At 35.6% G+C, this 26558-nt stretch overlaps 1 protein-coding gene across 1 annotated transcript in view; it reads left to right on the top strand.

The window, feature by feature from the left end:
* The window catches only part of LOC115887330 (GTP-binding protein GEM-like), a 47388-nt gene that overhangs the window by 5911 nt on the left and 14919 nt on the right, over positions 1-26558 (top strand). The window contains exons 3-5 of the mRNA XM_030906735.1: positions 8100-8283; positions 12058-12269; positions 12988-13079. Coding sequence (XP_030762595.1) covers positions 8100-8283; positions 12058-12269; positions 12988-13079 — 488 coding nt within the window. The remainder of the gene's footprint in view (positions 1-8099; positions 8284-12057; positions 12270-12987; positions 13080-26558) is intronic.

Raw genomic sequence — 26558 nt, 5'->3', positions numbered from 1 at the left:
GTTATAAACTTATTTTTCAGATCAGGTAGGGAGACGTATGGAGATAATGCTATAGGATATGTAGAAGTGAAAAGAGACAAAAATATTTGTTTAGTACGTGGAAAAATATCTCCAGAGCATAGCGTGAAAAAGAAAGTTTCTTTTAATATATTGACACTCCCTTACCCTTGTTATTTTTAAGATTGTTTTTTTACGAAATTATAGGAAATAAATTGTTTATCAGTAATGAAAATATTATACAAGGTGTCCCATAAGCAAACGCCAAAATTAAGTTACTTATTTAAGTGAAACACGCTATAAATTTTTGGATTATTCGGAAATTTCTAGGTATTCTAGATATATTTCGTGTATAATATCCTATACCTATCTTCAAATGTTTACGAAATATTGACAGTTGAAAAGCGAAAAATACCTACAATTTTCTGGACCACCTTCTTTGAGACACCCTGTATAGAATTAATTTTAAAAGAGAGTATATGAAAAACTATGCAACTTTTTTATTTAATGTTTTCTTCTACTTGCAGTTAAGGCTGTATGTGGGTGTCAAAATATAATGAATAACCCTGTACATTCAAATTTCATATACCTATGTAAGACAATATACATAAATATATGAGCTTACATCAAAATGATCTTCACAACAATAAATCGTAAAAATAGAGGATAATTTAACGTTTTTCTTTTCATCTCTTCTTATGGCCTTGGACCATTTTTTTCTGTTTTCGCTCATCCATTACTATTTATAAATATCACTAATTACTAATTATGTATTAATTAACACAAATAACTAAAATTTTGACTCGGATTCAACAGCGTTTAAAAGCAAACTGTGTAAAATAAACACGCGTCTGGCTCCACTCAACCAGAAGAACGGCGGGTGACGTCACAGCGGCAAGGCGCAGTAGAGAGCGTTTGCCCGGCCATTTAAATTAACAATATTTAATTATTTTATATTAGAGGCATTTCTTAACCGATATCAACGATTTTTTTTTGTTCAATTTGTAATTATATGAACTATTTTTTAAAACCATTATTTAAAAACATGCATTTTCCTCATTATGGCCTAGTCTCCCTCACATATTTAGATACTCTCTTTGTAATTGGACCCATTGTTTTCTATTGTTAGCTATACGGGCCCAAGTTATCCCTGCTAATTTCCTAATATTGTCGCGACCTAGCTGGGGGTTGTTTGCTAGGGTCGCTATACCAGGTTCTCTCTCTCAATCAAAACAACCATTGAATAAAATACACATTTATTTAACATAAAGTTCACAGTATAATACAATTTTGGGGAATGCCAAGACTTAATGGTTTAGTTAACTAAGTACTTACAGGAACATCTTCAGTCTGCGCTGTCTTCTACTAACGGACTGATGACGCGAATTACTAACTGTATAATACGGCTCACATCGATGGACTAACTTACTCCCCTGTCTTCAGCACACTATCTTATATTTTTCCGCTCGTCCCAATTATCGGCGGGTATGTGCTCAAAAATCTCCTTTGTATATTTCCAGCACCGATATTTAGTACGAGCTAGCCCCGGAACATCACGCTTACATCGACCTGATTTTAATTGTTTAATTAACAATGTTTATTATAAGAACATATTCAGGTCGACGTATACGCGAACGATTCCCTTGAATCTACATCAAATTGGTTTACTAGAATTATATTTTACATGATTTTTCCCAATCTGATGTAAACCTGTTAGCCTATATTTAAGTCTTGACATATCCCCTGGTTTGAGAGTTGGCCTCAGCGAAAAATCATGTGCTATTAAGCTTAATTAAGATTTTCTGCGACTCATCAAAATCAAAAAAAATTATATATTTTTATCATTACTCTTTAATCCTGCACAAACAAAAGGTCCTACGCGATACCACCCGTACTGAAAATATGTTCCTGGCATCCTGGTGTTGCGTCCGTTTCAACAATACCATAAGCTTCAAGTTTAACCCTAGCTCATATCAGTTAAGTAATGCACGCACCGCCTGTTCCATATTACTCCATATCCGTATCCAAAATTCCATACATCTCCAATCCATTAGAATTCGAGGCAAAAGGCGAGCGGCGTGTTTTAACATTTGCTCAACTGAACAGAGCTTTGTGATGCTGGAAAGTTTCATCTCACTGGTGTGGTTGGTACGTGTGCTTCCAGACAGCAACTCATTTCTTCCCTTCGACTTCTTAGTGTTGATTGTGGTATCGGCAGGTGTGATACAAAATCTTTGAGAAATTAAAGAGTAAGTACTATATTTTATTCTATCTTTAATATCTAAACAGAATAACAATTACGTTAATAAACTATTATTCTCTTAGTTACCTGTGAAATATCTACAGTTTATTTTATCTTTAAATATTTCGAAAATGCATTTGCTTAAAAAAAATTAAAATTGATAGTTTTTAATTATTTGCTTAGGTTCCTTTATATTTATATAAAAATAAAGATTTAAAATATGACTTACTTATTACTATTTAATTAGTCCAGCTACACTTTGTATTTATATAAAAATAGCTCTCCAACTATTTGTACTTCAGCAAAATTAGAAAAGTAAGTATTTATTATAATCGTTTACATTTTCTTTTCATTTAGACGAAGGAAAAAAAAAAATAGTATATATATATATATATATATATATATATATATATATATATATATATATATATATATATATATATATATATATATATATATATATATATATATATATATATACATGGCGAAATTCATCAAATTCTTCTTGAAAAAAAAAATCACATGTATTCTTTTTAATTTGGCCTACTACATTACATGTCCTTTATGTCCTAAGTGGTGAAATGGAAAAAGTCGCGTGGCTTTTAATAACATGTTTTGTCAATATGGAATCATATACAATAAATAGTCTACAAAACAGAACAACATACATACATATTGACAAAACTATCGCCCCCAGTTTATTTTTTCTTTTTATTACTAACATAAATTAAATAAAATTTGTTTCTTGACTCGGGAAAAAAAAAAATAATCAAATTCAACTAGTACCCTAAACAATCACGGCTTTCTAAAAAATAATGGGCATCCTAGTCAAAAATATACGTGACGTTGATACTAGGAATAAAAATAACAACAAATCAACTAACAAAATATCATCCGAGCAGTTCTTTAAGACCAACATAGCTACACAATCTTTCCCCAGGAGCTGTAAATGTAGTAGGTTTGAGTATACTTTACCTCAGCTTACCTTGAAAGTATTTTTTTTCCTTCCTTTTTTTTATCCTTATTTTTGCTCAATGTTAGGAAATAAATGTCACCTAAAAATACCCAAAAATAAATTAGTTTCTGCCAGTCTAAGATAAGTCTAAGAAATAAGTCTTACAACTAAAAGTTAAAAAAATAAATACTAAGTTAATTAAATAGTCTTTATCAGGTCATTTATACACTCATGCGTTTCTTGATTCTAATTTCAACTCTAAATATGACTCATAAGCATCGAGTCCAGGGAGGGTGGCTAGGGTGGATAATGATATCCTTCGCCATCTTGGCGTTTGGCCTTTTAGTCATCATATCCAGTGTCCTAGTTGTGCAAGAAAGGGCATGCTGGGGTTTAAATTCATCACGAGTTTCTTCTCTTGGAACGTTTGTTTTACGATCAAAATAATCGAACTGTCGGTTCCAACAAGGGTTGTCTAATAGACGTATACTTTTGCTTCTTATATGCGTAACTTCTTGTGTCGGAGGTATATCTTTATCTTCCACATTGTTAAAACAAAACATTGGTACATTTGAGGAGTTGCATTTCTCTTCTTCGAGAAAGAAAGGATTCCATTTTTCTATTTCATCTTCCTCGACATTGCCAGGGAGGGTATTCCACTCATCCTCAGCCGGCATAACTTCACTTGCAACAGGGAGGGCAAGGGAATAAGAAGGCAACCAGTCAAACAAAGGAAAAGGCAGTGCTGGCGTGTGCATTACTTAACTGATATGAGCTAGGGTTAAAGCTTGAAGCTTATGGTATTGTTGAAACGGACGCAACGCACCAGGATGCCAGGAGACATATTTTTAGGGGTAATGGGTGGTATCGCGTAGACCTTTGTTTGTAATGGGATTAAAGAGTAAATGATAAAATATATATATTTTTTTTGATTTTGATGAGTCGCAAGAAAATCTTAATTAAGCTTAATAGCACATGATTTTTTATCGCTGGGGACCAGCTCCCAAGCCCGGGGATATGTCAAGACTTAAATATAGGCTGGTCTTGCTACATCAAATTGGGAAAAATCATGTAAAATATAATTCTAGTAAACCAATTTGATGTAGATTCAAGGGAATCGTTCGCGTATACGTCGACCTGAATATGTTCTTATAATAAACATTGTTAATTAAACAATTAAAATCAGGTCGATGTAAGCGTGATGTTCCGGGGCTAGCTCGTACTAAATATCGGTGCTGGAAATATACAAAGGAGATTTTTGAGCACATACCCGCCGATAATTGGGACGAGCGGAAAAATATAAGATAGTGTGCTGAAGACAGGGGAGTAAGTTAGTCCATCGATGTGAGCCGTATTATACAGTTAGTAATTCGCGTCATCAGTCCGTTAGCAGAAGACAGCGCAGACTGAAGATGTTCCTGTAAGTACTTAGTTAACTAAACCATTAAGTCTTGGCATTCCCCAAAATTGTATTATACTGTGAACTTTATATTAAATAAATGCACATTTTGTTCAATGGTTGTTTTGATTGAGAGAGAGAACCTGGTATAGCGACCCTAGCAAACAACCCCCAGCTAGGTCGCGACAATATCGTGGTCCCATCTCAGGTTCGGTCTTCTCCTAGGTCTCTTAATTCCTGGTAGGTACCATGCTGTAATTTTTGTGGCCTATCTGTTGTCCGTTCTTCTTGCCAGGTATTCTGCCCATTGCCATTTGAATGATTTGAGTCTATGGATGATCTATTGCCTGGGTCTTTTGTCGTATATATTCTGTACTTTTACGGTCTCTCTTGGTTATTCCCAGCATATTTCGTCACATTGAGCGTTGCGCGACCTGCAGTTTCCTTATGATGTCCGTTTTAAGTGTCCAGGTTTTGCATGCATAGGTCATGGCTGGTAGTACACATTGGTCGAATGTTTTCTTCTTTATATAGAGTGGCATTCTAGATTTGCATAAGTATTATTAAGTTTCTTCCATAAGTACTCCATGCTAACTTAATCTTTCTGTTGATTTCTGGTAGTAGAGATCCCGAGCTGTGTATTAGTTGTCCCAAATATATAAATTCCTCTACTATTTCCAGTTGTTGTGATGTGGACAGTCTAGACAATCTCTAGAATGTTTATATCATATACCAGGTCTTACATCGTCGAACGGGACATAGGAAATCCCATGTAAATTTTAATGGGGTCAATTATTGACTTCCCTAAATTATTTTAGAGAATAATTCTATTTAGGTTTAATGAAGAGCACTAAAACCCACATTCAAAAGAATAACTCTAGATATTTTTGATTAGCCCGTTTACGAGTTATCGCCGATTTCTTTTTAAATATTTCTCCTTTCTTATGGCCCTGTATTTACTTATCAGCACCAGTCAAGGTAAAAGATAACTGTCAAATGAAGTTGTCATTTCAGAAATATATCCTATGAATATATCTATTTAGTGCTTTATTATTATTATTAAAAACTCATACCTACATAGAAAATATTAGTCATGAAATACACTACCAAAGAAAAAGTATTGATGATTAAATGGTATTATCAAGGAAATAGTTATCAAAAGGTGTCGGACATGTTTGCTGCTCTGTATCCGAATAGACCGACACCTGGAAAATCTACAATCCCAAGGAATATCCAGAGATTTGAGACCAAAGGTACTCTAATAAATAACTGCAGATCTGAAACAAGGCAGGAACAAAGAGAAGATGCAAGAAATGATACCGACTTTTAATGATACCGAAGTTTTATTGTGCGTGGAAGAGAACGATGGAAAGATCAGCACAAGAAAACTTGAGGATGAAATAGGAATAGATCACACTACAACGTTTCGAATTTTGAAACGACATAAATACTATTCCTTCAAATATGAAAAGCACCAAGAGCAACGAGATGGGGACGAAATACGGCGGCAGGCGTTTTGTTTTGATATGATGGAAAGAGCAAACACGGATAGGGAATTTTTAAAAAACATATGTTTTACTGACGAATGCACGTTTACCTTAAATAATGAACCCAATGTTCAAAATTATTGATATTGGAACAAAGAAAACCAACACAGGTTTGTCGAAACAAGGACGCAATATCCACAGAAAGTAAATGTTTGGGCAGGGATATTCGGACACAGTATTATCGGGCCATTATTTCTTACGCGAAATTTAAATGCAGAATATTATTGGAACTACTCGAAAATCATATTTAATCTACTTTACATGATACCGCTAGGGAAAATCAGGAAATTTGGTACCAAATGGATGGCTGCTCGGCACATAGTACCCCGGCTGTTCGGGAATATTTAGACAATAGTTTTAACGGAAACGCTATTGGCCTAAATCATACAGTAAATTGGCTAGCAAGGTCTCCTGATATTTCGGCAAATGATTTCTTTCTCTGGGGCCATTTAAAAAACAGGATATACAAGGATAAAAAATACCCAAATCTAGACGAGTTAAAAAATGCTATTTCTTCCGAATGCAATAGAATTTCAGTTTACCAACTAGCGAATGTAAGAAGAGAATGTTATGATGGCCTGGGTTATTGTCTAGCAGTCGATGAAGGAATATTTGAACCTTCTTAAATCCTAAAGTTCTAACAATTTAATAGTACCTAAATTAATAAGTTATTGAATATTGTAATAATACTATAATTAACCTTGTAATTGATTACTTTATTTTACTTTTATTCATATTAATTTGTATTTATAAATACATCTTTAAGATTTATCCGATGTAGGAATGAGTTTTCAATAATAACAAAGCCCTAAATAGGTAAATTTCTGAAATGACAACTTCATTTGACAGTTATCTTTTACCTTGACTGGTGCTCATAAGTAAATACAGGGCCATAAGAAAGGAGAAATATTTAAAAAGAAATCGGCGATAACTCGTAAACGAGCTAATCAAAAATATCTAAAGTTATTCTTTTGAATGTGGGTTTTAGTGCTCTTCAATAAACCTAAATAGAATTATTCTCTAAAATAATTAGGGAAGCCAATAATTGACCCCATTAAAATTTACATGGGATTTCCTATATCCCGTCCGACGATGCAACACCCGGTATGTATGTATAAATAAAAGCGTCATACATATGTATAAATATAAAAATATTAGAGTAGTAATTATGTACTTGTGATATTATCTGTAATTTAAGTTTGTTTTAGCATGTGCGTACTGTATTTCATTAAAATGAACGGGTAATAAAGGCCCGCCATACTGTAGTTATAAATTACTCATTCGCTGGCATCAAAAGTTAAATATCAGTGCTTTGTCACACGACTACCTATTGTTCGTTTCACATTCGGAGGCAAATATTGCGCTTTGTTTCCAACTACAGGCTTTAAAGTTTCATTATAAAATGTTTTAATGAAAAAATGGGAACGAAAACAAAAAGCTCTTTGGTGAATAAATAAAGATTACCATTAGTTTCAATTTTAATAATAATGATTTTTAGAAAAATATTTATATATGTATAAAAACTCAGTAGATAATAAATAATATAATGGAAAATACATTTCTTGCAGTTTTTAGGTATATAATAAAATTATATAAGAGTTTTCTGTTCTGAACTGCTAAGGTAGGGCTCATCTCCACGCTGTGCTCGGGACGGGTCGTGATCAACCTGCCCCCACTACCGGTTTCGGGCCCCTACCCATCATCAGGTGAGCTAATGTTTCACAAAATGCCTGAGCACAGCGCAGAGTATATAAATACGACTTGTCGTAAAGCAGCGGTAAGATATTAAGTCCCGCATCGCGAGATAGTGTGTAGTGATTTTGTGGAAACGACCCAAGCTCACCTGATGATGAGGTAGGGCCCCGAAACCGGTAGTGAGAGCAGGTTGATCTACATTATGTCGAACACAGCGTGGAATTAATATTACGGACATACTGTATATTTTTCTGTTCACGTTAGTTCCAGATCACATTAGGCCTAGAGTATGTTCGCTGCCGGAGAAAACTGTCAATCCCAGATTGAGCGACGACCTGTATAGACTGAGGACTTTCAGCATTACCAATAAAGGAGTAGTGAATTGCGGGGATTCCATCATCAATCGGCGATCTAGGTCAAACACTAGTGTCAATTCAATTACCAGTCGGTAAGTTCTAGACTAGTGTAGTAACGTTTATAAAAGTTCATCTCAATAGTTTTTATTTTAAACAAGACAGATTACTGATTAATAACAATTTTAGCATTAAAAACATGCCTCTGCTTCTGGTCCTAATCAACATATCTCCGAAATAGTATTTATTGTTTTTGTAGTGCCACTGTTATTGAAAAGTTTTATTATTACTGCTTGTTGGCACTTACTCTAGTAGAGATGGATTTTAAAGTCCAGAAGATGGCTTCCCAAGTAGCATTTGGACGTTATCTAACGTCGGGTATACGTCGCGTTCAATAAACCCGACGTCGGGTACCAACGTCGGTTCGACCGCCTGACGACCCTTATTTGCACCTAAATGGGGAATACAGATTCGGGTCGCCTCGACGTCGGTATCTGACCTAATAGGGAATGTAATTCTACCAATTACCAACGTCATATTACGTTGGATTTTAGTTACTTAAAATTCGTCGCTAAGCACTTACGTTATTTTTGGTTTCATATTCGCTACCAAGAATACATAAAAACCTAACCAAACTACCTAATTACAAATGGATTCATAATCACTCCTCGAATATAACTATAAGTGCCTATCTAATTTCGTATTATAGTAATTCTGAATCATTAATCCAGACATCAGTTTTGTCAACGGAAGTCACTTTCTTGATATATTTGATTAAAATACTCCGGAAAACAACGAGCGCTTTCAAAATTAGGTAGATTTATGAAATAAAAATATCTATAAAAAAGTAACTCACAATTTTTTTTTTATTTTCTAGCTGGTTTAATCATAAAACTGTACTGTGGTTCCCCCCAAACTCAACCTTATCGATATTATTCTACTAGAAATCGAAATGTTAATATAAATTTTAAAAACAAAAAACGATTTTAAAATGGCTGACAATCGGATACGTGTTAAGAATGGCGGATTTCTGAGTCCGACTTAATATGAACTACCAATATACCAATTCCGACCGGGTCTCCAACATTAGTCGTCTCACACGACCGAAGTCATCAAACCGGAAGACCGGCAATCGTATTATGACGTATATAATTCCAACGTACGCCACGTAACCTCACTTTGTTTATCAGTGATTTGTGGATTTGTGCAACTATAGTTTAGTTTTTATTTTCTCCTTAAAAAAATGGGCAGCCACTTTTTTAAGACTAACCTCACATGTTGGAGGAGGATGGGATCTGCTGGTTTCCTAAGCTAAAAAATGAAATTAAGATGCATCAGTGTAATGCAGCGTCTCTTCCGGATAAAAAGCATTTACGGGTGGAGGCAAGACATCACTACTACTATTATTATTTTGCAAAAGCCTCGACCTCTTTCTGTAAAATGTAGATGAATGTCTAAATGCCTTTTTAGTGTTTTTTGAGGCATAATAAAAAAAATCAGTTTGTTTACAAAAACTTTTTATTAGGTTATGTTCATGATGTTCATTAGGTCGCAAATGCTACTTAATGGGTTGTATTTACCGACGTAAATAGAGATACGTAAATTCCCAAGCAGCATTTGGACGTCGGGACAACGTTGTGTCACGCGACCAAACGTCGGGGCGCAACGTCGGCACAACCTCGTGCCAACCCTAGTCTGCACTAGTTTGGAGAATAATTTTTGGGTCGAAACGACGTTGGATACCGACGTTGGCTAGAAGCCTAATTTAGTACAAACTGCAACGTTGTTTAAAATCCTAATTCACAGAAATACAAAACTAATATGGCGTCTAAGTCGCGTTTTATCCTAAATTGGGATAATTATAGTAAAAATATTATATTTATAATTTAGTTAGAGACATATGTCAGATGGCAGTGAAGGAAAACAAAACAAAAGTATTTAAGTGTGGAGGATGTTTGAAGATCATAATTATTGAAACACTTTAACCGACTCTGTAACTCGTTACCCAAGGTAAAAAGTTAAACGCAAACAACTTTATTGATAAATGTATTGTTTCTACTTTAAAAAATACTAATGGGCCTTGAAATTAAAGAAGTTTTAAAAATTTTCTTGAATTTTTTTTTTAGTAAAATGAGAATAATTTATTCGCATTCGAAAAAATTGTTTCCGCGTATTTTTTAGGGTCAAATATTTCAAGTTAATGTATTCAAAAAGCAGGAATTGCTATTTTAAGAACGAAACATTTTCTTATTTAACAACATGGCGGCTTTAACTTTGTTGTTTTGGAGATTAAGATGGAGTAGTTCGAGTAGTCGCATACTGGACTAATAAAGTCGCAGTTCGGCCTTAACAGGTAGTATACTAGTCGCAAGATTGCCTAATTTAGTCATTCTAGAGTCTAGCTTGTGCCGCCCTCTATAATCTAAATAAACGAGGAAGTGTCGGTAATATATGTCGATGTATATTTAAATTTAGTTTTATATGTACCTTTCTTATGTCCCATTTTAATTAAGTTTTTTTTTTATAAAAACAAAAACAGCACTGAACTGTCTGACTGAACAGAACAATGAATTGAAAATTTAAGATTTAAGGTTATGGTTCAATACAGTTGCAAAAAGGTAGTGACTCTACGTCCTACCAACGTAAGAATAAGGAAATCTAAACAACGTTGGAATTAGTAAAACAGACGACGTTTGCATAACGTTGGAATAGGTCCTGAAACTGACGTCGGAAAACTCTATATTATCCAACGTTGTAACTACGTTGTCCAAATCACCTAAAGATCACTTAAGCAAAAAAGGTTACAAGACAACGTTTATTCGACGTCGCAGAAGCTTCCTACTTTGCTGTAGTACTAGTCCAACGTCGGCACAACGTTATAAAAACGTTTAAATTTATTTTAATACCCAAGGTAGGGAGCTAACTATTTTTTGTAACTAATCCAACGTTGTGATTAGTAAACATGTGGTCGCAAGTCGTGAAAATGCTACTTGGGTTAGGTTATAAATATGAACATAAAATACAACAAAATATAATTGGACGTTACTTTAGGGATTATCAGTAAGACGTATCCTATTCGGACAACGGGTAGACGTCGGGCTAGTTTAAGTATATGTACGTCGTGCAAGCCAACGTGGGAACGACGTTGGGAAATTAATAAAAATGGTACGTTGTTATTTTGTACGTCGACAGATCGTTGGATTTACCGACTCGGATCCAACGACGTCGCTTTTAACAGGAAAGCGACATCACAGGTCACATCACCAGCACCCGACCTAAATTTGCACAAAGTCTGACGTCGCTTCAGGTCAGATTTAGTTCGAAGTCAGATAGATGCTACTTGGGTTGTTGCTTTAACTGAACATGAAAGAGATCAACTTCTGTAGGTACTTAAAATCATCTCTGCTAGATTAGCTGCCAACAAAAAAATTATAATAAGACTTCTAAATAGCAATGACATTATAAAAACAACCATATCATTTTAGGCGTTTTGATGAGGACCAAAAGCTGTGAAAATTGCTGTAAATCTCTACTGTCTACTTCAAAAGTGAAGATCTCCAATAAAAATAAAGTTATTGAGATGAATCAAAAAACAAACTATGAATTAAAGATGCACCTTGACGATAAAGTAGTTTTTAATTTTTTTACTTTGTTAATCCCTTCCACAGTATGTTTTAAACTTTCGTCCAGTTAGCGACACTCTTTTTCTCGTATAGTAATAGACCGATGAGGACTTCTTTTTAATTTTTAATTTAAAAAGTGGTTTAAAAGTCAAATAAGTTAGCTACGCATTCCTTAAAAAAATCATCAAAATCGGCACACAAAATATGAACATTTTTTAACTGGGTACTACAATAATTTCATTTTAGATCTAACGTTTCTGGTGAAAGATCTCCTTTTGATGGATCATGTTGCGGTTCAGGGTACCATAGCGTGGGTTCCTCTTCATTGGATTCCACCAATGAGAACGAAATACCAAAATACCGAGTAGTCCTGCTGGGAGAATCAGGTGTGGGTAAAACTGCACTGGTGTCCCAATTTATGACGTCTGAATATATGAACACTTACGACGCTAGCTTAGGTAAGTAATTTTTGCTAAAATAGACACTCCCTGACAATATTTACTTATTTAAGACTCACCCTATACAGGGTTGTTCACCACATACGACACGGAATATTGTAGCTAAACCATTAGATTTTTACAAATTGTAAGTTTTGGGTTCGTTGAAGGACTATTAGAGCTACAATTTAAAAATATTTTTACAAGATACAGAGTGTCCCAAATAAATAAAAAATATTAAAGTTGTATTTTTTTAAATGGAACACCCTGTATATTATCACATTTGTAGTTTCTACGATTAAAATAAAGGTAAATTTGATTAAGGTTTATTACACTTAAACCTTACCGTTTTTGAAATATATTCAATTTTGTGAAATTGCAGTATAAATTTTAAGGCTTCATTTCTCCGAAGGTATCAAAGTTTTGAATACTAAATATTTACTGAAGTTTATTTATTGATCAGTTTTTGTGTTGCAATAATAAAAAATTGACTACCTTATTTTAATCGTAGAAACTAAAAATGCAATAATATACAGGTTGTTCCATTTAAAAAAATACAACTCTGATATTTTTTATTTATTTGGGACACTTTGTATCTTGTAAAAATATTTTTAAATTGTAGCTCTAATAATCCTTCAACGAACCCAAAACTTACAATTTGTAAAAATCTAATCGTTTAGCTACAATACTCCGTGTCGTATGTGGTGAACAACCCTGTATAATTTTTGTTTTTATACAGATGACGAATTTGGTGAACGAACAGTTTCAGTACTGTTAGATGGACAAGAATCAGAAATGGTTTTTATTGATCATCCTGCATCAGAAATGTCAGTAAGTACGAAAAAAAAATGACAGCTGGGAAATGACAATCTATGATAATTGGCGTACCCTAAACCAAACCAAACCAGTACTTTTCTTTATTCTTTGTTTGTTTATTCGATCATACGGTGCATGACAATACAAATTTCACGATCGTATTACTGCTTTTCTATTCTACAAGTTGATTTTTCATTTCTGTAATACTATCATTAATTATATTTTTTAATTTCTTACAGACATCGATTGTTTATTTTATTTTTTAAAAGCTTATGACCTTCCAAATATACGGAGTGTTTCGAAATATCTCGTCATTGATTAATCATGATCCTGCTTAAAGCGCTTAACGTAAAAAGCTGATTTTTGGAAAACGGATTGACTTTAGGGTGTAGTGGTTCGATAGGAAGGGATTTTTCGAAACTCGAATTCTAAGGGGGTGAAACCACCCCTCAAATATTAGAATATTTTTTTATTTAAAAACCGGTGAGTTTTTCGGAAAAACTCTTAAACACGTATATTTTATTTTGTTGTTTTACGTATTTTATGATTTTTAAAAAATTTATACAGGGTATTTCATAAAATATGACCACTGAGTAATCAGATTCTGCTTAAACTGCTTGACGTTTAAAGCTGATTTTTGGCAAACGGATTGACTGTGGTGTGTAGAGGTTCGATAAGGGGGGGTTTCTCGAATCTCAAATTCCAAGAGGGTGAAAACGCCCCACAAAAATTACAATATTTGTTATTTAAAAAACGGTTAGTCTTTCGGGAAAACGCTTGGAGACGCATAATTTATTTTGTTTTTTACATATTTTGAAATTTTTAAAAAATCATACAGGGTGTTCCAAAAAGTTGGGTAATTGATTAATCACGATTCTGCTTAAACTGCTTGACGTAAAAAACTTATTTTTGGCAAACGGATTTTTCGAAAGTTAAATTCCAACGAGATGAAACTACCCCTCAAATATTACCAAGTTATATATTAAGATCGCCATATTGTTTTTTCTCATGCTGACATAAATGTGAGAAAATTTTATCCAGTTTGTATGTTAATGGAAATTCTTGCTTTGCTTTATCATCACCGTTACAAATGATTAATTCGACGCGAACGAAGTCGCGGGACACGCTAGTTTTAAGTAAATTAGTCTCCTGATTTCGCTAATACTAAAATCGATGAATCGGACCTTTAAACGAAGATATCTTGAAACGGTTCACAGTTTGAACTAAACGAATAGCACCTTTTTTATGCAAAAAAAGTTCTAGCTTTAATTTCAATTTGTTGAAATTTCTGTATCTATATATATATATATATATATATATATATATATATATATATATATATATATATATATATATATATATATATATTATATATATATATATATATATATATATATATATATATATATATATATATATATATAAACGGATTTTGTATATGTATTTGATATTTTAACCACACGACGTTTGCTGACCTTCCTGTCTACCTCTACGCCACACGTCTCGATTTAGTGCGTCATCAAAAAGGCTTGAAAAAGTTCTCAGGCAATCATCTAAACATCATAAGCAAATAACTGCTTTAAGCTGACTTTTAAAAATATATAGTATAAGTCAAAAGAAATGAAACAAGCCATTGCTTTCTTAACCGTTCCGTTCCAGGATTTTCTAGGTCTGCCTCTCTTTCTTCTACCCTGGGGAGTCCATTGAAAAACTTTCTTGGCCACCTGTTCTCCGGCATACGTAGAACATGTCCAAACCACTTTAAGCTGGATTTTTCAATTCGATCTAGCACTGTCTCCTCCGATGCATTCATGATACGCCTGACCTCGATGTTTGTCTTTTTTTTTCATCCTACACATACCTGCGCTCCTTCTAAGATTGTCCATTTCAACAACTTGGATTTTGCGCTTCGTATCTGCACTCAAAGTCCATAGCTCTGAACCATAGCAAAGAACTGACTCCACCAATGTTCGTCCAAGTCTCTTTTTAATTGTTGCAGACAAATTTCGGTCCCACCAGAGGCTATTAAGACAACCAATAACTTGTTTGCTCTTCTGAATTCGGGTTTGTATTTCTTCTTTGCCCAAACCCTCGTTGTTGATGAGATTGAGTAGCACCCAGGTATTTAAATTTGCCTACTTGTTGAATCTGGACATTATCATCTATGAAGACTTCAAAGCAAGCGTTGGAATTGACAGCTAAGTATTCTGTCTTTTTTAGACTAACCTGAAGTCCCCATTTGTTATATTCTTAGTAAAGCCTCTTAGTTATGAACTCCAGATCGAAAGAGTCCTGCGCAATCACGACCTGATCGTCTGCAAAGCTCAGAGTAAACAGTGTATCTTCCCCAATGGGTATTCCCATGCCTTGGCATCTGCTCTTCCATTCCCTAAGGGCTACTTCAACGTAAGCATTAAAGATTAGAGGTGATAAGCTGCATCCTTGTCGCAACCCTTTTGTGGTATTTATTGGATTGGATAGCCTGTGTCCTATCTTAACGTACGCTTTATTTTCTTTATAGAGCTCTTCTATTATCTTAACCAGGGGTCTACCTACTTCTAAAATATTCAAAGCTTCCCATATCTTGTTGCGAGGAATAGAGTCGTATGCTCCCTCCAAATCAATAAACTCTAGACGACTTCTTGATCTACTGCTATCTTTTTTTCCATCACCTGCCAGGACAAAGAGGTTATCTGACCAATATTTCCCCGGTGTGAATCTGTTTTGATCTTCCGAGATTTTGTCACCAATATTATCCCTGAGCTTACCCTGCAGAACTTTTCCAAAAGCCTGCTCGCTGAACTGTTAATGCTCAGGCCTCTATAACAACCGGGGTCGTTGCGATTTCCCTTTTTAAAGATAGACACTATATGAGCCACTCTCCATTCTTGGGGTAGTTTATTTTGCAGACAGCACTGGTTGAACAGCTCTGCCAGGCGCCAGCGCAATTTCTCGGTCCCACACTTCTACTGCAATGTTACCAGGACCTGGTGACCGTCCATTTTTCATTTTTTTGACACTTAGATGTACTTCTCTTTCGCTGATCGTTAAAGTGCCCGCAAGGTTGTCTTCCTCTTCTGCAGATTGGAATTCTGGTCGGTTTTCTGTAATAAATTGCTGTATCTATAAGGATAAAATAAGTACCACCAGTAAGCACTCTCTACCCTAATGAAAACTACCTTTGCAGAGCTGTTACAGAATTTTAAATCATCGCCATTCACTTTGGCATCACTGTTTTTTTTTGACACCCTGTCTTGAAGTCTCTAAAAAAATGTAAATTTGCTTATTTTTAATGAGCTATTTTAATAGTTTCATATATTTGTTTTGTAAAATATAAACCTTTATTCATAATTTTTTAAAATTACGTAAATAATTAGTTGGTTACTCCTTTACGCCTGGTATCCTGGTATCGATCGATTCTTAAGAAAATATCAAGTATCTCTCCAAGCCAAATATTAATTTACGCTTTACGGTGAAGCAAAGCAAAACAAACGAAAAGTTTTTCCGGCAAAATTAAAGTTCACTCCGTTCCAAACTACGTAAAAATCGACCGTCAAAATTTAAATATTAAACTTCCTAACTTTTCCGGAAAATTTCTTACTTGAGATCGCGGCTCAGTGAAAAGTTTGATTATTAAGGTACAGGTGGAAAATTTTGCGAGCACTTAACAGCCTGAATGCTTTTCGATTATATATGTCACTTAAAACTAACTTAGGCTGGACGCAAACAGAAATAAGGAAAAATAGTTTTAGTCGAAAACGTATTTGACTAAAACTACTTTTATGTGATGCCTCAATGCAAATTAACTAGGCTAAAGCATGTTGCTTTAACGCAGGTTGGTCGCTACGTCACAGGTGATAACAGGCGCTATTGGTCAGCACGCTCCGCGCGCCAGTTCAAATCGTCAAGATATTGTTATAAACCTGTTTTTTTGTTTATATACCGTCATTGAATTATCGCTAAGCAAGTTACTGTGGAGCAGTGCGTAAGGAGTCGGGCTAGGAAGCGAGAGACCGGAGTTCGAATCTCGGCCGGGACATAACTTTTTATTTATTTTTTAAGTACTGTTGTATTCTATAGTTTATTTTTGTAGTATAAAAAAAGAACTATTTATTCTGTTATTTTTTAATCTCCGGTATTAATATAAATTAATTGTTGGTACAATACCTCATTTAATATAAAAATAATATTCTACTTTTTGAAATGTATCGGGCCCCTAATTGTACCTAAAAGTAATATATTTTTTTAATGATATACCATATTGTAAACTATTTAATATTTCAGTCACTTAAAAGTTAATTTGCATTGAATAATTGCTCACCATTAAAGGAAATTTGAGCTATATAATCCTTGATGGGCATATTCTGGGTATGCAAATACTTCCTCTAAATTTTGGGTTTCGTTCAACCGATTTATTCTCAAAACCTGAAACATCTACATATATATAAAGAAGCACAGGTCACTAATTATAATAAACTTCACCCTTGGAATTACTTCCACTAATTATAATAAACTTCACCCTTGGAATTGCTTCTATCACAATTACAATACATTCATCTGCATTGGCATTTTCTACTTTTCAATGGGAAACAATAAAATTCCCAACATTTTTTAAATGATGTAACAATTCCTCTTGTGGTTACTTTTCCATATATATCCTCAGCTCTGTCCTCATGTGAAATCAGAGGCAATGAACATGAATCGCAAACTGAAAACCTAATAAACAATTTTATAGGTACCGAATATAGAAATAAATTTAGTATTCTTACCTATTATGGTCCAAAGTCCAAATCCATATTAATAGATAATTATTATTTTTAAATATATATTTTTGAAACTGCTGGTTTTAGTAATTATTAAATTAAACATTAAACGAACTAAAAAGTCTTAAAAATAAACAATTCTTAACCATAACCCCAAAAAATGCAGATCTCCTGTCAACTTTCTTTATTTTTTATTTATTCCTCATTTTCCTAGTGACGTCACAGGTGGTATGCGCGAACTGAACGAAATTGGAGCCGCTATCGATCATACCTTATATTCTTTGTACCATGGGGCTAAAGCACACTGATTATTCGGGAGGTTTAAGAGAGGTTTAGCCTCATTTAGTCACACGATGTTGATCGACAGAAAGCATTTCAAAATTATTTGTGATTTAAGTCTTTAAGCTTCATTCATTGATTTCACAGATAACGACCCACGCGCGAAAAAGGACAAGGAACAAACTTTATATGAAGAAGCAAAAATAAGAATTGCATGCTGGAATATAAAAACACTTTATTCGAAAGAACTAATTCCCGAACTCAACGAACATAAAATAGACATATGTGCACTTTCCGAAACAAAAAAGAAAGGTAAAGGAACAACAAAACTAAATAACTACATTTTAATATACTCAGGCGTACCAAAATACCAAAGAGCAACATCAGGCGTTGGAGTAGCTATAAATGATAAATATGAACAGAATATAGAAAGCATAGAATACGTGTGCGACAGAATCCTGAGAGTAAAGATTATGTTTGACCAACCCATTCACATTATATCAGTGTACGCACCCGACATTAATAAACCTGAAGAAATGTCAATGGACTTCTACGAAAATCTACAGTCAGCGATAGACAAATACCAAGACATGAAAAGATAATTCTTCTGTTAGGGGGATTTAAACGCAAGAATTGGAAACGAGGTAGTGGATGGAATAAAACAAAAATATAACGAGAATATAACTAATAGAAATGGCGAAATTTTGACCGAATTCTGTGGACAGAACGAACTGAGAATAAACAACAAATATTTTTCCCATAAAGAACAACACAAATACACCTTCTATGACAATAGAAACAATAAATCAATAATCGATTATATCATCACCAATCGAAGTTTCTTACCTCAACAAATAATAGATATAAGAGCCTTATCCTCAGCCAACATTGGAACAGATCACAAACTTGTGCTAGGAAAGATACGAATAGGTGCGCCGCTATCCAAAAAAAGACCATCGATAAAAACTGAAAAATTCAATATAGAATCCCTCAACCACGAAAGCACTAAACAACTTTATTCAAACAAATGCCAAACACATGTCGCTCTTAACCCCATAGTACAGTTTGATACTCCTAACACAGCTTGGAACAAACTGAAAGAAAACATCTGCAAAGGTGCTAAAGAAGCTTTAGGAACACGTACTGTATCACACAATAGAAGACCGAACATTAAACCTTGGTTTACATTAGAGGTCAAGAACATTACAAGGGAAAAGAAGGAAAAATACTTACAATACAAGAAATCTCCAACACCGGAGAATCGAAATATCTATACCGAAATAAGGAACAGGACTAATAATAGAGTACGAGAAATTAAAGAAGAATATTGGCAGCGATTTAGTAGCGAAATGGAGGCGGATATGTACGGAGCACAAAAACGTATTTGGAAGATGTTGAGGGTTTGAAACGAGAAACAAATGAAACAATACAACTAAGAACAATTGCAGAAGATACGTGGGAAAAATATTTCAGACTTATACGCAGAAACAGATGAACTAATGGAAGCACAAGAGACAAGCCAAAGAGATAATACAGAAGATCATGCGCAAATCTCTTACAAGCAAGTAGAAGAGACAATAAGGAAACTTAAAAATAGAAAATCTCCTAATCAAGATAAAATACCAAACGAGCCAATAAAAAACGCAGGCACGGCTATCATAGACGAATACACAAAACTGTTTAACATTATATTACAACATAAGAAAATACCAGAAGAATGGAAACAAAGTATAACAATACCCATTTTTAAAAAGGGAGATAAAACAGACCCAACAAACTATAGAGGAATAACTACTGAACACCTCGCTAAAACTTCTGACTAAGATCATTGCGGACAAAATCTCCTCAATAGAGCCAATAAGCGAGGAACAACAAGGATTCCGAAGAAACCGATCAACTACCGATGCACTATTCATACTCAGGCAACTAGTTGAAAAATCCTTAGAATATAACTCTCCAGCCTATCTATGTTTTATAGATTTAACAAAGGCCTTTGATAGAGTCCAACTAAAAGACATCATCACCATCTTGGAAAGCAGTAATGTCTCGAAAGAACTCACAGAACTTATCAAGGACTTAAACACAAACACAACAACCCAAATAAGAACAAACTTTACCTTAACGCAGCATCTTCGAACTACAACTAGTATTCGCCAAGGCGACAGCCTCAGCCCTCTGTTATTCAACACAATCATGGATCAAGTAATAAAAACCGTCAAGAATACTGGATTAGCATATCGAATGGGAATGTATAAAGTAAACATATTATGCTATGCCGATGACGCAGTACTTATTGCAGAGTCAGAGGACGACCTCCAAAGAATGCTACAAGCTTTTAACAGAGAGGCAGAAAAACTTAACATGCAAATTTCCACAAATAAGACCAAATGCATGACCATTACAAAGGAGCCTCTACGGTGCAAATTGGTAATAAAAAAGAAAACTATTGATCAGATAATGTCATTCGAATACCTCGGATGCAAAATTACAAGCTCAGGATTCCTGGAAGAAGAAATAAGGAAACAAGCCAAAAAAGCTGCCGCAATATCAGGACATCTTAAATATCCCATATGGAAAAACAAACATTTGAGTACAGAATGTAAGTCAAGAATATACAAAACCTGCATACGACCAGTGATGACATATGGTGCGGAAACCAGAGCTGAAACATTAGTAACAAAGAGAATCCTACGAACTACTGAAATGAAGACCTTAAGAATGATAACTGGATACACATTGAGGGACAGACAGAGAAATGTAGACATAAGAGATAAGTGCCAAACAAACGACGTTGTGAGATGAATAAGGCAGAGAAGGAGAGAATGGAACCAGCATGTCAATAGAATGGGCCCCGACAGAATGGCCATAATAATTCGCAACAACGTACCCCATGGCAGAAGGCCTACTGGACGACCACCTAAACGTTGGCAGTCAACCTCGCAAGAGTTGCTTAGACGAGGAGGGAACCGGAACTAAACAGGCGATACGCCTTCTAAAAGAAGAAGAAGTTTCATTCAGAACCTTGCAATTAGTGAAATAAATTAGTGGTTTCAATTATACTTTATACTTTTTAGTTTACGATCATTCACAGTGTTTAAAAAATACAATTAAAATCAATAGAGTATCCTGGCAACAGCTTACGTCAGTCAGTTGTATCCATAGAGAAAGCCTAATATTTAGCTTATAAAACAATCAACTTTTGATTTCTAACCACAATTTCTCTTAATGGAAGATAATCAAAAGCCAAAATGACATTTCTCGCAAATTTTGAAGTAATAATTAGTGGAAAAGTGAAAGGTTTGACAACTTTTTCTAATAATTGAAAATGTCTACCACTAATTTTGACGTTATGAATGCTTACATTGAAATTAAAGGAACAAATTTCTACTGTGAGATCCCCCGTTTTTGCGAAAGCTCACGGACGCCGAGTTGCCTTGGTTCGGTTCCTCGGGCGCCACCCCCCAACGTTTAAAGTGTTTGAGAGACCACTAGTGCCAATACGGGTAGCTTTTATACAGTGGAGATACCAGGGAGTGATGAGATGAAAAGAAAATAAAACACACAATTAACTATAACGTAACACTAGGTTTTTATTTAACTAATTAATTATGTACAAAGTAATCAAGGAAGATTCACGTCCTCGAATCGTAACAATAGTGAAATAAAATGTATATTTAGAGACCCGTTACAATAACAACCGCGTATCTCTAGAGTTTTGATCGATTATTCCCGATACGTAAGTCCCTGACTGATTCTATCACGCGAATTCAAAACGCGTTCCCGAAATGACGTTCTATTAAATAAGACGACGCGAGTTCCTGATCGGCGTCCTAATGAACATACACGTAGATACCGGAGCAACACACTCTACTACGACGCGACTCTCTAAACGGCGGCGACGTCGTTACAGGCGTCCCGATGGTCACAGCTAAATATTTATCGGAACGACGTCCAGTAGAGGACATGGCACGGACCTCAGGAGCAGGGAGGAGTTACCAAGGGCCGGAAGTGACATAAATCAGCTAAGAACATGTAAAAGTAACGGCTAATAAACAAGAATAAACAGGTTTAAACAACAAAGTTAACAGCTTTTGAACTGCTTTTAACGGCCCTTTTAGCTTAAAACAACAGACCTGTTCATTTTTTTCAAACCCGCTTTATTTCTGTTTTTAAAGCGATTCAAAGCGGTTCAAACCTGTTTATTCTTGTTTATTAGCCTATTTTAACTGTTCCTAGCTGATGACGTCACTTTCGGCTTCTTGCTCCTGCTCCTGATGCAGAATCGGCCATCTCCCTCTACTGACGTCCGTTTGGACAGCGAAACACGGACCTCGGATCGGCGTCGGAGTTAAAAGCGTCCCGTGATACATAAACGCGAGTCCTGGATCGATGTTGAAGTTAACAGCGTCCCGTGGAATATACAAATACGAGTCCCAGATCTATCGCGAAGTTAACAGCGTCCCGTGGGATACACAAACGCGAGCCCTGGATCGATCGCGAAGTTAACAGCGTCCTGTGGGATACGCAAACGCGAGTCCTGGATCGATCGCGAAGTTAACAGCGTCCCGAGGGATACGCAAACGCGAGTCCTGGATCGATCGCGAAGTTAACAGCGTCCCGAGGGATACACAAACGCGATTCCCGGAGTGACGTAGACGTTAGCGACGTCTCGGCGAGTTGTACGTCGTTTGGATAAGCGCAGCCCGCACACACACCGCCCGGTCAGGACAACCTCGGGATTTCGGCGAGATCCCGTCCAGCGTCACTGATGCAGAATGCCGTCCGGACGACACACCTAGAGAAATACGGAAGCTACACAACCAGCCTCGGGATGTGGGCGAGATCTTGTTCTAGCTCTATGAATATTCGCGACCCGTGCGTTTACTGAACTACCCCGACTGTCCCTTAAGAAGATGAATTAATTATTAGCCCGTAATTAGCTTTCCCCGAGAGATACACTGAACCGGAGCGGATATCAGACAACCTTTAAAAGAAAAGGACATCGTTCCTGGCGACCTGCCCGTAGCACAGCGTAGTCCCTTTTTGCCATCCTGGCAATTTTAATATTAATGAAGAAAACTACGAACTCTCGTCTCATCAACCGAAGGATACGTCAGACCGGAGCAGATGTCAGACAACCTTTAAAAGGAAAGGACATCGTTCCTGGCGACCTGCTCATAGCACAACATAGTCCCTCCTTGCCTGGTCGGCAATGGTTGTTCTCCCGCGCTTTTAATATCCTAACAATCCCGTCAACTAACTCCCTTATCCCTATAACACGTCCAGGTAGTCGAGTAAACGCTTAATAACTATAAAAATAATACGACCTACCCTCGATCACTTTGGTGGTGGGTGCTTATCTTAAACAGTGCGGCGACAGGCGGCTGGCAGCAGGACACTTGGCAGGGCACTCCGGACTCGAACCTCACTGTTTCGCGTGCGACCACAAACTAACTAACTGGAGCTGCTGCAGCCAAGGTACTCGACTGACGTTCCCCTCCACTCAACCTGCACTAGCAGAGTAGGGCGAGCGGCGCAAACGGTTCGGTTTTTCGCATTAAACTATAGCGACCAAAACCGATCAAAACTCTCTTACAAAATGGCAATTAAATATTTAACTTATTTAATTCAACAATAGGAACACTAATGAAGTTCATTACAATAATGAGTTAACAATAAAATACATTGACTGTCATTATTAAAAGAGAATGAAGTCTCTATTATTCTAGTATAATATGTATACGAAAAATGCTTTTCGTGGGTTTTAATTTTATTGAGAGACACAACAGTTTCAATAAAAACTATTTATTTTGCACATTTTTTTCAACCTCGACCGGCCTCGAAACTCTTGGCGCGTCGTCGTCTTCGAAGCGAGTCGTTAGGCTCCTCCTACTTCCTTTCCGTTTTTCCCGTCAAGGCAAGGCGCCAAATTTGAATTATAAGTAGGGAGGGGCATATTTAATGCTATATCGATATACGATAACACCCCCCCACTTTGAAAAAAGCGTTGCCATGACGGTTAAAACAATAATACAAAATTTTACATAAATCAATGCAAAAATACAAATTTTACATGAACTAAATGAAAATAAATAAGTCATAATAACCCTAGTAAAGTAACAGAAAATATTAAGTTATATCTTCTAAAAATAATGATAGTACAGAGTACAAAATTCAAAATAATTCTTAAAACATAAATAAATGAATGGAAAACTTAAAAATGAAAATAAGTACAAATAAAATCTTCCTTTTGTTAGATTTGTGTAAAATACGTTTAGATTCTGCAGTAAGGTAGGTAAGTTTAATAAAGTCGGTAATAACCATTATCAAGTGCAACAACTAAGTGTACAAGTCTTTGGCTTTACGGTACGACGTCTAATAGACGAGTTAAGATACGTTTGGGTTACATTCGAATTTGATGGAGAAGGTGGTGAGGTACAAGACCTTATAGAACTATGAGCTTTATCCAAAACAGCATAATTTCTAGGTACATTCGAATTTGATGGAGAAGGTGGTGAGGTACAAGACCTTATAGAACTATGAGCTTTATCCAAAACAGCATAATTTCTAGGTACATTCGAATTTGATGGAGAAGTGAGGTGAGGTACAAGACCTTATAGAACTATGAGCTTTATCCAAAACAGCATAATTTCTAGGTACATTCGAATTTGATGGAGAAGGTGGTGAGGTACAAGACCTTATAGAACTATGAGCTTTATCCAAAACAGCATAATTTCTAGGTACATTCGAATTTGATGGAGAAAGTGGTGAGGTACAAGACCTTATAGAACTATGAGCTTTATCCAAAACAGCATAATTTCTAGGTACATTCGAATTTGATGGAGAAGGTGGTGAGGTACAAGACCTTATAGAACTATGAGCTTTATCCAAAACAGCATAATTTCTAGGTACATTCGAATTTGATGGAGAAGGTGGTGAGGTACAAGACCTTATAGAACTATGAGCTTTATCCAAAACAGCATAATTTCTAGGTACATTCGAATTTGATGGAGAAGGTGGTGAGGTACAAGACCTTATAGAACTATGAGCTTTATCCAAAACAGCATAATTTCTAGGAAAATGTCGATAATCCAACCGACGATTTCTTCTCTCTAACCTAGGCTCTAAGGAGGGGAAACTAGATATCTCGTCTGAGTTTATCTGAGAATCGGATTGAGCTAAACTAAGTTCAGGGACGGCATCGAAACTTGGTGGCGAGTCCTCGTCAGCAGGGGTTTCAGGTTCCGAATCTTCAGAAGAGCCATTTTCTGAACTGGAGGTGTCATAATCGGGGAAATTGCCTGAAGGGGCAAGTCTATATCAAAATTTAGATTAATTTGCCCTGACGACTGAACTTGGATGTCATAACAAGTTAAAATAAAATCTTGGTTACTTTTGTTATAATTAAGATTAGGTAAAACATTTGGATGTATAAGATTTACGCTAGCTCCAGAATCTAAAAGTGCGAAAATAACTTTATTATGAATTTTAATTTTTTATTCTAGGAAGATGCGATTGTGTACTTACTCCATTTACAATTTTAAGAAGACTTCTTAGTGCTGGTTTCTCGATGACTGTGTCGGATAGTTGTTGGCCTGGATCTGATCGTAGGTTTTAACAGTTCCATGATGATCGCTGCCTTAAGGTTGTCAGGTCGGGTTGGCTCTAGTTGTTCACTGCTGTCCGTTGATTCTTTGAAAGGGTTGTGGGAGTGGGAACTCTGCTTTTCGAAAACAGAAAAGTCCAGAAAATCACCGCCATTCTTGTTCTCGGGAAGCTTGGGCGTCTCGGAGACAACCTTGAACGATTCCATTTTGTTAGCAGCAATTCTCCAGCTTCGGCTCCACGCTGTTGGGCGCCATGTATACGAAAAATGCTTTTCGTGGGTTTTAATTTTATTGAGAGACACAACAGTTTCAATAAAAACTATTTATTTTGCACATTTTTTTCAACCTCGACCGGCCTCGAAACTCTTGGCGCGTCGTCGTCTTCGAAGCGAGTCGTTAGGCTCCTCCTACTTCCTTTCCGTTTTTCCCGTCAAGGCAAGGCGCCAAATTTGAATTATAAGTAGGGAGGGGCATATTTAATGCTATATCGATATACGATAACAAATATTAACACAATATACAGGGTGTCCTAGAAATTTTATGAACTTCATTACACTACGCTAATTGAAACCACTAATTTATTCCACGAATTCTGAATGAAGCTGTATTTCGAATTTTAAAAAGACTTTTTAAAAAGTCATTAAAAAGGCTTAAATATTTTAAAACATTTGTCAATATTTAAAGAATTATAGTCCCCAGCGAAAATCTAGTTACTCTAGTGAATTCTACGTGGAAAACTTTTTAGAACTCGGTAATCGGTTAAGACGAGATCGGTTTATACGACATACGAGATATGAGGGTAGTCGAAAAAATGCGACAATTTTAAAATTGTCCTGTATTTCAAG

Source organism: Sitophilus oryzae, unplaced genomic scaffold (genome assembly GCF_002938485.1).
Source record: "Sitophilus oryzae breed Bouriz unplaced genomic scaffold, Soryzae_2.0 scaffold_115_pilon_pilon, whole genome shotgun sequence".
Taxonomy (NCBI): domain Eukaryota; kingdom Metazoa; phylum Arthropoda; class Insecta; order Coleoptera; family Curculionidae; genus Sitophilus; species Sitophilus oryzae.
The sequence above is the reverse complement of the archived record's forward strand: the minus strand, read 5'-3'. Positions and strand labels throughout refer to the sequence as shown.